We start from the raw sequence: 13,759 nt of genomic DNA, 5'->3' as shown, positions 1-13,759 counted from the left end.
AGTTAATCTTTTCTTAAAAAAAAAAAGTAGTTGTCAATTTGTATATTAAGTAGGCATCAGGGTCAGATAGTTTTAAAATCATAATTGGATGAACTCTGTGGCATTTACAGCATGTTCAAGTAACCTTTTGGGGGGGATATTTTTGCAGGTATTTGCTGACTGACCAAAACAGGCTTCGCAGTGTAAATGATATCATGCCTATGATTGGTGCGCGATTCTATACTCAGTTGGATGCTGCTCAAATGCGAAATGATGTTATAGAAGAAGACCTTGCAAAGGTAAATCATTTAGTAATTCCTACAGGAAGACCTCTAGTCAGCATTGCTACAGCTGTACCTTAAAGTGGAGGTTTTCTTGGACCTCCCTCCATTTCTTTTTCCCAACCCCCCCCCAGTTTGTTTAGCAACCCAAGCAGTCTGCCTGCAGAGTTAAGAACTGAGCTCAAGATACCCAAATTCCAAAAACTCCAAGAACTGCTACTTCTAGACTGTGACTAGACCAAGAATACTTATCCTGGGCTTTAACTGAAATGGCATCTTCATGTCCAAACAGCAGTCCTGGGGAAAAGATCTTCTTCACAGAATGGTTAAAATGCTATGTACCTCATTGCACACTAGAATGTAGTTTGTATTGGAGGTTGATACCGCAGCAAATACTGCTTTTAAATTCTTCAATAGATTTGAGTTCCAGTATCCCTTTCCTTATCTCATACTGTTTCTTTTCCAAATGAATGCTAAATAATGGAGGTAAAGGTTGTCATCCTCATTTGCCATGAAATCTGCCCGTCTTGCTCTGTGGGTCTGGTTAATCTATAAAATTCAGTCAAGGTATCGAGTGCCAGCTACAAAAGAAATATGTACTTTGTGCTGTGTTAGTATGTATGTATTCAACAGGAAGGGGTTTGAGTTTTACCTTGTCTGCTCATCAGAAGCCACTGATCACAGGATTTTGTAACAAGGCTGAGATACATGGCAGGATTTCATATTGCTGAAGGCTTACACAGGGTAGAGTATTTAGTTTTTAAGAGTTTAATCAACTCCTTTGACTTATTTCCCCTAAATACCCACACTGGGAACTTTTGCAAAGAGCTAATAGACTGGTGGTCAGGATTCTGGTGGACTGGCTCTTTTCATTTCTGTGGCATTGGCTTGTTGAGTAACCATTTCTCCCTCCTTAGTGAAAGGATATCAAAATCTATCAGAAGCAAAGTGCTGTAGAAGAGCAGGATAGTGTCTCCTTTGGCTGCAGATCTCCCCAGATGAGGGGTGCTCACTCTTTCTAGCGGAGTAAAACACTATGCCTTCTCTGAAGATGTTCAAGATCACTTCATGTCATGGTCACCCAATGCACCTGCACAAATTTGTGCAGGTGGACCCTTTCACATGACCAAAATGGAGGTTGTCCTTTAATCAGCATTAAGTAGTCTGCATTTTCAGTCAGGTGTTGATAGCATCTGCTATCAACAGAGCAGAGCTACTACAAATACAGGTTGTTGCATAGCCCCAGCAGCTGTTTACCTGGCAGTGATAAATGGTAGTTGCTAATTATCTGTTGTACTATAACTTGTTTGTACTACCATATCCTTAGTAACATCAGAGCTGCAGCATCACTTAAGTCTATCTAGCCTGGTATCCTTTCTTCATTATTGCCCTAAAGCAGATGCCGAGGGAAGAGCATTAGAACAGTGCTAGCATGTGTGATATTTTTCCCATATGTTCTCCCAGCATCCAGTCATTTACAGCTTAGGAACTTCTGAAGCTGGAAGTGGTTTGTATGCAGTTAGTAACTTGGTGTTCTCTTGAAGCCATGAATATTCGTTACTCCCATATCCCCCTTTATGTGATACAGCAATGACCCTATCACTCCTTGTCCCTTTCCTTCCTCACCTTAATATTCCCATCATCTGTATGTTGCAGCATTCAAGAATCCAAAGCCTCAGTTTCTCAGGTCCCCTAACCCACTCTACAGGAGAGTTCCCAGCCATACTGGCTACCAAGCCTGCAGAGGGACCACCTGGAAGCTGTAGAGCCAGTGTTGTTGCTCAGCTCTCTGTCACCATTGACTGGGAATCTGCAAGGCAGTAGCATTCACAGATATGTTTTTGGCTTTTGTGTATTTGGCCACATACCAAAAATTATTTGGAGGTTTGCGTGCTGTATAGACAGACCTGTGCTAGCTAGATAAGGTAGAAGTCCCTCCTGTCAGTCCCTAACTGTAGCTACAATTAAAGTACAAGCTATTCTGCTGGTGTGTGGTATTTTTTGTTTGTTTATTTTTGTTTTGGGGKTTTTTTTTGACTGGGAATAAGAATCTTGCAACACCATAGGTTGTCCGAGGTGAAGGTATTATCACCTTGACCTGCTTTATTTGCCCAGCTGTGCACAGTAATCTACTCCAGACTGAATTCATTTGAAATCAATATGATCATGCATGGAGTGAGGTGCAGCTTAGCATGAATAGCTGGGCCATTGGAGAATATGAATAATAGCATGAGAGAATTTTATTTTTCCTTCCAGCTTTGAGCAGCTTTTACTTAAATTAAAGATTAATCTGCCTTGCAATGTAAGCTAGGATAAAAGATAAATTTTTACCATATCCTAAGTGATGAGGAAAAATGTACGAAATCAAATTTTCAATTGCATTCATGATTTTAGTGTTCTGCCTCTTGCATGAGTTCGTTCCAATTACTTTGCCTCTGTCATTGGTGGAGTCGGCATTTGTACTGCTCTAAGATTAAAAAAAAAAAAAAAAACAACAACAACAACAACAACAACAACAACCTGCCTTACCATAGTGTTAATTTTTTTTTAGCTTTTTTTGGAAACCATGTTTTGTTTCAGACTGATACCTGGAACCAACTGGAATTCCAACTGCAATCTGATATTATTGTTGCTGAACAGTATTTACTAATAATGGCTTGCAAAGCATTTTTCAATAAAAGTTGGTAGATCAGATAATCAAGAGAAGAGAGAACATGAAGCAAGCTGTTATACTATTTACATCTACAGGTTTTGATATCCATATATATATTAGCATATTATTCTTGCTAACCTTACTGTATTTTAACATACCTGTAAGTATAGGATGGCAAAAGAGACTAGACTTATGTTTCCACACAGAAATAGAACTGTCTGATCCAGTTCCTGCTGAGGCAGCAAGATGTCTTCGGTTGTTAAATCTCCACATTGTAATTTGGATATGAAGTGCTAAGATCAGTATTTGACTACTAATACACAGAATAAAGCGTTTGATCTCTTTCTGAAAATGTATACCAGCTTCATGGGATAAATCATTGTAATTCATTGTGCTTCGCTGGCATTCCTGCTATATAGCTTTTCCTCATAAGTGTCTTAATTTTATCTTTCATTCAGAAACTTCAACTAATAACCTATTTCTTGTTTTCTAGGAGGTGCAAAATGGAAGGTTGTTTAGGCTTCTAGCAAAATTGGGAACAATCAATGAGAGGCCAGAGTAAGAAATACTTGTTTTCATAGTGTAGTATGTAAGATTCACTTTGTAATGCAAGGTTTCTTCTAACATAAATTTAAGATCGACAGTTTTCCCCATCTGTGCCCCTGAAAAGAGTATTTAAGACACCTTGAGACAATGAGATAAGCAACTTTCACCAAAATACTAAATTAAGGAAAAGAGAAGGATGCAAGTAGATATGCCAAAGTTGCTTCTGTTATTTAGTATGGATTCTCTTGGTGGTCTCCTGTAACTGAAAACAGTTAGTTTTTGAGGCAATCAGTATAGCCTTCTATAACTATAGCAAATGGCATAGATACTTGTTAAGCTACTTACTCATCAGCTTGTTGTTTGTCAGCTRCTGTATAACAACTTAGTGTTCATGGCCTGTTTTCCACTGTGTTCAATAGACTTGGGTTAAAACAGAGCTGTGTTTGTAATGCTGGTTTCTAACATTTATCTGGTAAACTTGGTAAAGATGACTCCTACCTTCTTCCCTTACTTTTCTGCAGGCCTTTGGTAGACATTAGCTTTGGGTGCTTTGAATATGTCATCTTTTATCTTGTGGCAGGAGGGAGACTGTAATTTAGTTGCAAATTATAACATGTCTTAGCAGAGCAGTAAGATCGCTTAGGTTAGATTGAGGAGTCAGTGTATGATTTATGTTGGTTTTATAGTTTTCTTTGTTTCTTTTGTTTTTTGAGGTTTAATGTGAGCCTTTGCTTTACACCAGGTTTCAAAAAGACCCAACGTGGTCAGAAACTGGAGACAGGTATTTACTAAAGCTCTTTCGAGATCACCTTTTCCATCAGGTGACAGAAGCGGGTACTCCTTGGATTGACCTCAGTCACATTATCTCATGTCTTAACAAGGTACACTGTACTTGTGTTAGCTTTTAAAAATTGTTTTGGTTAACTTTAAAATAATGTTCCACTGCAAAGCAAGCTGTCATTGGCAGGTTAATTCTGTTGATTTAACTGATGGTTATTTTTCCCCCTATTTTGAATGAAAACAATGTATTTACTAAACTAATATGCAAGCATTCATGGATATTTTAAATAAACTTAGTAGTATATTAATATTAAAACTTGGAATTCAGTAATATAGCATGATATATAATATTAACTTGTTCATCTTGGAACGCATTGAATACTGTGAATAAGCAATGCTGGTCCCTTTATGCTACTCTGGTCTTTCAACACAGCATAAAGGATCCATAGAAACCCTTTAACTGGGGGAGATTTCTACTGATACAGTTGTCACAGATGATTGTTATAAAGCAAGAGGATCCACTCCTAAACTGTGCTGCCCGGAGCAGGAGACAGGAGGGCACTCGAGAGTGGCTGCAATAGCACTTTGTGCAAAATCCAGCACTATCTTAGATAGTGGGGAAAATTTTGGTGACGTACAAGCTTAAGCCCATTTCTGATACTCCTGTAGCCTCTCCAGCCCTTCATTTTACAAGGTTGATTTAACAAAGCTGTTTGCAGTTTTTCATAAGCTGCACCACTAGCAAAATTTCAGCTGAGCACTCTCGTGATTAATAGTGGGAGACGTGAGATCTTCATTAGTTGTAGAACTTCATGTCTTGCTCCACGAATTAGAAAGCACATGAGCTGTGTTTTTGAGTTTTTTTTTTTTTTTTTTAACTGGTAGGTCAGCTTTCAATTTACTTGACATTGTTTTACCAAACTTCAATAAGTCGTAGGAGAATAGGATGCTCCTTCATCCTTTTTTCATAGCTGCTTGGTCATTCCACTCACTGCATAGAGAATGGTGATGCAGATGCTGACAATATAGAGTTTTAGTGGTTAGTGTTTTTTCTAGGATTAGGATAACAACCAACTTTCTCTTCCAGAAAAATTTGAATGTATTTAGATCCTTTGACACTGGTAACATCTGACTCATCTGACTAACTGCAGTTAAATCTTTATCTAAGTTATCTTTACTTCCTATTAGATCACTGATTTGCATTTTTTAAACATCATTTTCATCTTATTGATTGGTGTCTGCAGTCACTTTAAAAAGGACATTAAAGGGATTGATAAGACGAAAGAAAAAAAATTCAGTCAAAAGAAAGCATGTTGATATTCAAATAGGCAGTGCAGTGCCATCATGACTTGAAAGCAGAGACCAGTACAGATCTATAGAGAGAGAGAAGTGCTCCTGAAATTATAGGTCAGGAAAGAGACTGTGTCAAAGAATGCGTTGTTCTATTAATGTTCATGGCTTACGTTTTTAAACAGAGGCTCTTCTCTTCTGTGGTTGTGGGCTCAGCACACACAAAAAAGTAAGGCTTACAGAACTGTAGTTTGGAAATAAACTCTGAAAGCACCTCTGAAATCATGATATTTACTAGTAGAAGTGGCTATTTGGGCTTTCCTGCTATGCTCCAAAAGCATTCCTTTTTATTTAAACTTTATATGCACATACATACAGTACAGTATCTTTTTTTCTTTTCTTTTCTTTTTTTTCCTCAGTGTGGAATTTTTGGGATCTTTTCAGCTGAGAGATCCACAGGAGGAGAGGAAGAAAGCCATATAGGTGGCTTTCTTAATACAGGTCTTCCATATACCAATTTCATTAAGAAAATTCACTGATTTCTCGAACAATGCCAGTGTGAACCATAGACAATATTTCACACACATCATAATCTTGATACAAAATTTTGTAACGGATGTTGAACGAGACTGGTAGTGTAGTGTTATCCTACTCTACAAGAATTAAAAGCTAATTGTCCTTCTTTTGTCCTGAAGTTATTCAGAAAGCAGAAACTTAAATTTGGGAAGTTGTAGCTCTTAGGGTTATGCTCAGAGCATTATTTTTGCAGGAAAAATGCAAGAAGTTTCTAACTTGGTACATTGCTGCAGCCAGGGGAACAAGAGCTCAATGTCGAATCTAGTTGTTTTTTCTCCTATTCATTACAGCATGACAGTACTTTGATTTAGTCCTGCTGGGCTTGTATTTCCAAAGTTTGTCTCAATAGTGCCATATCCCACTTACCTCTGCCCCACCTTCTACCATGGGACAAGAAAGTTTGTAGTGTCAAATATCTGGAAATATCAATATATCAACTAACTAAAACAGCTATGAAAATTTTGCTTTATAGGAGAATCTGACAATTCCCCATTGATGAACGCTTCTTGCGAAGTGAAAAGCTCATAAAGACAGTATTGGAAGGGACTTCAGTAGATAAACTAGTCTGTTCTTATGTTCTGAATTAGGATTAAGGTTACATGCCTAATATACATATGCATTCGAAATCACTGCTTTTCTATCCTGTTCCTGAGGCTTTCTAATGAAAGGAATTCAGCAGCCTACCTAAGGGAGATTTGTGTAGCTTCATGTATCTTAAATAGATTTCATGACAAAAACATTTCTGCATCACCTGTTATAGGAAATTAAAATGAAATATTAGTGTGACAAGTTGCATGGAAGTCACTTGGAAGATCATACAACTCAGTTCTTGTATTACTTTAATAATGAATTCGGGAAGTCAGGAAAAAAACATGAAAACGAATCTTGAACAGACTTTTAATCTTTTTTTTTCTTAACCCTGAAACATCTATTTGGTTATGGATTGGAACTAGGTAATGTTTTTCTTGGAACAGGGGAAGGAAATGTACCATACAGAAGACTTAGGGACCGGTTTGTTTGCAGTATTGCCAAAAATGTGAGGTTTGGGTTTCTACTATTATTGAAACTACTTGGGGCTGGTCCATCCATTATTTTGTTTTAGAATGGGCAAGAAATTATTTACCTACCTTCCCAGGAGGCTTGTGCATCATATGGTAAATCACATGGAAATATAATGTTGAGCATGTTTTTGTACATCAGGAACTATATGGAAGTTATACTAGGTTTTCCATCCAGCGGAAGATAGTATTGCAGGATTATTAGCTTTATGAAAAGGGAAGAAAACAGTAGTAACCTAATCCAAAGGTCTGGAATGTCCATCAGGTTAAAACCAAAATGTCTCAATTTTTTGGCAAATATGTTGTTTTGGTGTGGCTCAGGTCCTTCCTTTCTGTGTTGTTAGCAGATCTGAGCCACACCAAAACTACGTACTTGCCAAGAAATCGATTGCTTTTGTTATTTGGGAAATGTTTTGCCATTTCTTTCACACTTCTTTTATTTTATCTTTTGCATTCTTGTTACAGTTAGATGCTGGTGTGCCAGAAAAAATAAGCCTCATTTCCAGAGATGAGAAGAGTGTACTTGTGGTAACTTACAGCGATTTAAAACGCTGCTTTGAAAATACTTTTCAAGAACTGATTGCAGCCGCAAATGGTCAGTTGTAGTATTTGCTGAAAGCATGCAGGACATTGCTGAGGAACTTAACCAATAGCAAATTGCACTACAGCTGAATTGTTGTTGTCATCTCATTTCACATTTGGGAAACAAACAGGAGATGAGCAAAAGCTGCTTGCACTTCAGTCAGGTACACTGTTACTTGAAGGGAAGAATGTTTCACTTATCCTAGAGCTAAGGCTGCCATTGGAGGCTTTATCTGTGAAGAATTTATTTTAGATTAAGGAACACATCAGGTGCATGATGTTCCTGCTTTTATTTTTTCCACTTGTATATGCACTAATTTTAATTTTTTTAAAACTTTTCTGATCTCTGAAGTTTCGCCACATTGTATACTTATTAAGGGAAACTCTTTGCAAGGRCATTTCTGGGATACATTTTTGTCACTGAGGATATAGCAAAATTTATTCATTTTGATATTATTTGCACCCAGAATAGCATAAAGGACCAGGTAAATAATTTAATAGAAATTGTGTTCTATCAATTACTGTTTAGTTTGTAACCTCTGTAAAAGTGTGTTGTATGCAAGCTCTGTATGCCACCCACTGTTAGTTTAAAAAAGAAACAAACCAGAAGATGAAACTTTTTAAAACCAATCAAGTGAAGTATCAGTGAATTGTCAAAAAAAAAAAAGAGGANAAAAAAAAAAAAAAAAAACAACCCCGTCATTTGATTTAAACACTGTATAAGCGTAGTGACAAAAATAGCATCATGAGAAGCATCTATAATTTAAGGAGCATATCAAACTTGCTCTAAACACAACCAGCGCCTTTTAAAAACTGTTTGTACATTTTCGTGCTAGTCAGAAGCATTTACATTTATGCAATTTTTTTAATAGTTTTTTTTAAAGAAATTGTGTTTAAATGCCTGAAGTTTCAGGAGTGTATTACTTTAGGTTATTTACAATATAATTTTTGTATAAAGTTCTGTTCTTTGAACCACAGCTTTATTATGGTACGCTACACTGGATACAGATACAAAGACACTGTTAAAAGAAGATTAACTAAACACAGCAGTTGTCTGGCATCAAGAGCTTTTCAAGTTTTACAGCCTGAATCTGGAGGGATAATGATCTGCTGTGCCTTTGCAGTCACTGCTTAGCCCAAAGTAATATTACTTTTGATAATACTCAACACATGAATATTCATGAAGTAATTCAGTCTCAAAAGTCTGGAATTTTCCTCCTCAATTAACTTTCTAATATTTGGACGTGCAGTTGTCTCCATACTTGGGTATTCTTGGGATTTGTAGTTAAACACCTACACTTTGATACTGAAGACTGCCAAATATGTAGGAATTTCCTTTCTTAAAGCAGTAGTGAAGACTGTATCTATCCTTTCCCAGCACTGAATGTTTTAATAGCACTGGGTGCTCACCGTGAAGAAAATGTGGAAACTCAAAAGGTCAGGACAGACTCTAAGCACTTGCAACTGATGTTACTGACATCAATTTTAATAATTCTCAATATTTGTAGTTTTCAGAGAAGTTTTTAATATTTCTCTGTCCACTTTTATAAGCTTTAAAAAGATTCGCCGCCTTGAGACTTGCATCAAGAAAAGCAACTCTCTTCACATCGAAAGCTTTGAAGACTAGGGACATGCTTTACACATTTTAGAAAATGTGGTTGAATCCACATTAGGTAGCATCAGTTGTTGAGTTTAAAAATCGATTATTGTTGCATTTGATCGAATGAATTTTAAAAGGAACATAATGTTTAATATTCAAATGATAACAGTTGCCAGAATGTTCTTTTTAATGTAAAAGGAACAGGAACTTTGAGAAGTGAACATGCAAAACAGTCTTTTATCATTAGCTCATGTATTTGAGGAAGAGCAGCTGTCTTTTATATGTTTTTTGACAAATCATATTGTAATTCTTTTGTACAAAAAAGAAGTACTTGTATTCTAGAAGAAATATGAAATGCTTAATTTATAAGCGGGCTGAGGTTTTTTCCAGTATTGTTTTCTTTGAAAATGAAAGGGGATCATCTGCTCAGTTGTGGGGTTTGGGAACCTTTGAAAATTTAATTTGTGGACCAATATTTTGTGAAGTGTAAGGCAGGGGTAAAATAGGGCTTGAATTCTCATCCTTTTTAGACCAGCAAATCACCCTCTGCGAGATGTGTCTAAATTGCAAACCTGTGTGTATTTGCATAATGTCAGTTTGCTTCAGCCCCTAGTAACCTCAGGACTTGGTTTAAAAATAAAAAGGTAGACAGCTAATAAGTTTTCATACATAAACAATGTCATCCAGAAAATATTTGGTGTCAGGTAAAACATTAAAAAGAATTTTGTTTTCTATTTATTTCATTTGGTCTATATTTGGGAATGATTTGAACAGTCTGAAGTTCAGCTTGGGTGTTTTTTTGGGGGGAGAGCCCTTCTACCCCATTTTAATTCCATTTAGAAGGTTGTCCTAAAGTTGTAGTTTGATCCATTCATAGGAAGATTTGTGTATCTGTGTTTAAAAAAAAAAAAAAAAAAAAAAAAAAAAAAAAAAAAAAAAAAAAAAAAAAAGGCACCACCAGGACATGCCCTCCTAGATGGGAAATTTAATTCTGACCTTCCTATTTTTACAGCTAAAAGCACAGAAGGGACAACCTTTGAAATCACGTGATGTTGGTCATTTTAATTTTTGTACCTATTTTAAATTCTGTTGCTGTATTTACTATATTGTAAATATTTTGTTGAGGGTACCTATGTATTTTTGATTTGCCCTTGTTTCAGTAATTCGGGTGTCAACAGCTTCCCCTAAAAAGCACCAGTATGTTAAGTTCTAATGCCATGATCCCAATATGTGTTACTCATCTTTAATCCTGTTTTCATTCTTCATGTGTACAGCAGTATTTTTAATAAAGAATACCAGAAACAATGTAGTCTTATTCTGAGCATGTGAAGTATGGAAGTTGGATGTGCCTCATCACAACTTCAGTGCAGGAACTGTATTTCATTCTATCATATTTCTTTTGTGTTCACTCTTTGTTTCCAATGCAGAGTTTAAGCAATCATGATTCACAAAGCATGTTTAATATTTGCCACTTACAGTACATCAGATGTTCTAAAATTTATAGATACTATACACTAGAAGTGTAGTAATACACACTTCCTTAACTCCCGAGTCAAAGCAGTTACTACTTCTGTCAGATCAGTTCTGCTTTACTTAGAAAAGTCCTAATTCTGAAAACTGTATTAAAAAGTACACTTACTTTCATGTTTATTGAGCTTTTTTGCCCAAAGGTATATTAGTTTCTTTGAAAACTTGCATATGGAGTGATTGACAACTTCAGTGCCCAAAATTATTTGTTCTATATTGTTAATCACCACAGGTGAGGTGATTTAGTGGTGGGATAAAATCTTCTATACCATCCAACCCTGACCATCCTTATGTAACATGAAATTTTGTGCAAGATGTGTGATAGTGTCAGTACTTTTTCTTGATATATTTCATATGGAGCCATTGTCCCTTAAGTTGCATTGTTGTTTTAAAAATATTATATAGAGACTAAAGTTGCAGCAGGCTTGCTTGGTGCACTCGTCTAGTCTCCAAATCTCTCTTAGTAATGTGTAGCAACAGATACAGAACCTCTACAGCAGTAAGTAATCCCATAATAATCTACCTCTCTGGAGAAAGTTTCTTCTCAGCTTCCTTCCAGTGCTTTTGCATAGTCATATCTGCAGCATGGTTTGGAGATCCCCTCAGATCATCTGATGTTGTATACTAGAGAGCACTATTGAACATCTAAGTGGAGGCAGCTTCACCAAGATCTGCTGTTGGGGGCAGGGACTCGGAGAATCCCCATGAAGAAGAAAAAACATCTACCAGGCTGGATGCACTAACTCATGTCACAGCAGGTTCAGAACAGGCTTTGTGTTGGTGATGCTCTAGCTTCTTTTGTTGTCCTTTCATCTGTACCAAATCTTCTAGCTGCAGAAGTGACCAAGGAGCAGTTAAATGGATATTTGTCAACGGGTTTTCTTTTCTCCACCATGAAACCTTGACTTTTCTGGAGATAGAGTTTATTTTTTGGCTTTGGACAGCAGTAAGTATCTCTTAGATATGCTGAATCTAGTGTGTTTCACTTACAGTGATAGACACTTGTATTGCTCCCTATGCATCTGCTTTGTTGTGTGGGAAGGGAACCTTCTATGCATATTTGATGGATTGATGGACAGATGTAAATGTTAGTGCTGTCCAGTGCTGGATTGTCTGTTGTGGTAATCTTTACTGAGTTAATTAGCCTGGCAGATCTGTGTACATTCTTTCAAAAGCGAACTTTATTATATGAATTTAGCAGTCAAATACATTATATTAAGAGAGAAAATGAAAGATAAAAGTGAGTTATTCACATCCAAAGAAACTTAGAGATCATATAAAAGTAACTTTTGTAGTCCAGTTTTCTTAAATATTTATGCACAAAAAGCATATTTATATATTTACACTGTGCAAACACTTCCTTTAAGAGATGCATTATCACTCAATTATTTTAGCTGAATTGGAATTAAATGCTTCTTTGAATTTCCAGTGGTTCTGATCAAGATAGAATACATTTAACCAGCAATAGACAGTGCCGTAGGTTATAGTTAAAATTAATGATCTCTTGACAAGGAAGATCTAGAATGGATTCTTTGTAGCTTAGGAGTCAGTGGTACTGAGTTTTGAGTGGTCAGAATCATATTGTAAGTAGCATTTTAATAAATATGTTTATAATGGACCACAAGAAACTGAGGCTGGGCAGTAGTTGTTGATCCAGAAAACATCAGTGCGACTGTTAATTGGCTAAAAGCCATTTTAATATTACATTCCAAGGTAAAGGGGGATAGTGCATCCTTACACTTTTCAAATGAAGAACATTCATTTCCTTTCTGAGATGCTATACAAAAGTCTGTTGCAAATAAATGATACACTTTTCCTGTACATATATTCTGTTAACTAACCTGGAAATTCAACTGCATTCATAGAAAAGCTGCCTTACTTTCCAAAGAGATTGTCTTATTTCTAACTAAACATTTCAAACTCTCTAATAATCAATTCTTTGTTTAAAGTATATGCAGTTTAGTAGCCATCCTGTCCTTTCAGACAGGTTCCCATAAATAAAATATCAGTGCAATGTTAGAAGGTCCACTAGGTTTCATGGACAAAGCTTGGCTTAACGTGTCTAGTTTGTTGTTTGTTTCCAGTGTGTGTATGTTGGCATATTGAAAAAGTGCAAAACTTCAAGAACGTTTACTTGATTTCAGCAGGCTTGACCAAAGTGAATTGTTCTGGAGTCCCTGTTATTGCAGCCCTCGCTCTGATCTTAGTTCTTTCGTATCCTTGCCAAATGTGTTTTGCAATGTGTGTTTGAAGTCCTGGCCTCGCAGGACACCTCCCTCCCCCTTTTGTTACCCAAAGGAGTAAGACCTTTCTCATGTCTCATCCCCAGCTAGCTAGTTTAGATTCCCTGGAGCATTAGCCTTCTCTCAAGTTTCTCAAAGTAGAGTTTTCACAAAAAACTGTAGAATGTGGTCCCCTTCTTGTCCACCTCTTCTCAGACAATCCTTTATTTTTCAGCACTATGCAGGTGGCCTCATGACAGGGCCAAGCGATGGGGTGCAAATTCCAGGGTGCTCCTGACCAGAACATCAGTGCTGCATGAGTCTGAACAGAGGCTGGGTTATTGTAGCATTAAATACCATCCTGCTGCCAGGGACTGAACACTGAACTGGTTTTGTCTGTAGTGATGGCCATTCTAGTTTTCAGAAGTATCAGGCAATTTTAGTGACAGCTGTTGGCAGCCAGCATTGGGAAAGTCAAGGCCTAGGCATTAGTATTTTACTGTATTTTGTATATGTTTCTTGCAGTTTGTGGAAAAGCAGATCACTTGAGATTAAGCCAATGACAGTTTTTTAATTGTAGGATAGCTAACATTCAGGTCAAAATGTTTAAACTGGCAGTGTTTTAGAAAAACCTTTTCCAATTAAATGCATATATCTTGGTCTAC

General features: G+C 36.7%; 1 protein-coding gene across 12 annotated transcripts in view; it reads left to right on the top strand.

Moving 5' to 3' along the window:
* Nucleotides 1-10,654, top strand: part of PAN3 (poly(A) specific ribonuclease subunit PAN3) — an 83,566-nt gene extending 72,912 nt beyond the window's left edge. For 8 of the 12 annotated variants that reach the window (XM_026074313.1, XM_026074311.1, XM_026074307.1 and 5 more), the window contains 4 exons: nt 149-278; nt 3,407-3,471; nt 4,202-4,340; nt 7,629-10,654. In XM_026074313.1, the coding sequence (XP_025930098.1) occupies nt 149-278; nt 3,407-3,471; nt 4,202-4,340; nt 7,629-7,769 (475 nt within the window). In that variant the 3' untranslated portion in view covers nt 7,770-10,654. The remainder of the gene's footprint in view (nt 1-148; nt 279-3,406; nt 3,472-4,201; nt 4,341-7,628) is intronic. The other 4 variants (XM_026074309.1, XM_026074320.1, XM_026074308.1 and 1 more) reach the window with 1 other exon arrangement.
* Nucleotides 10,655-13,759: the final 3,105 nt, after the last annotated feature.

Source organism: Apteryx rowi, unplaced genomic scaffold (genome assembly GCF_003343035.1).
Source record: "Apteryx rowi isolate R43461 unplaced genomic scaffold, aptRow1 scaffold_386, whole genome shotgun sequence".
NCBI lineage: Eukaryota > Metazoa > Chordata > Aves > Apterygiformes > Apterygidae > Apteryx > Apteryx rowi.
This window is presented reverse-complemented; position numbering and strand designations above follow the sequence as displayed.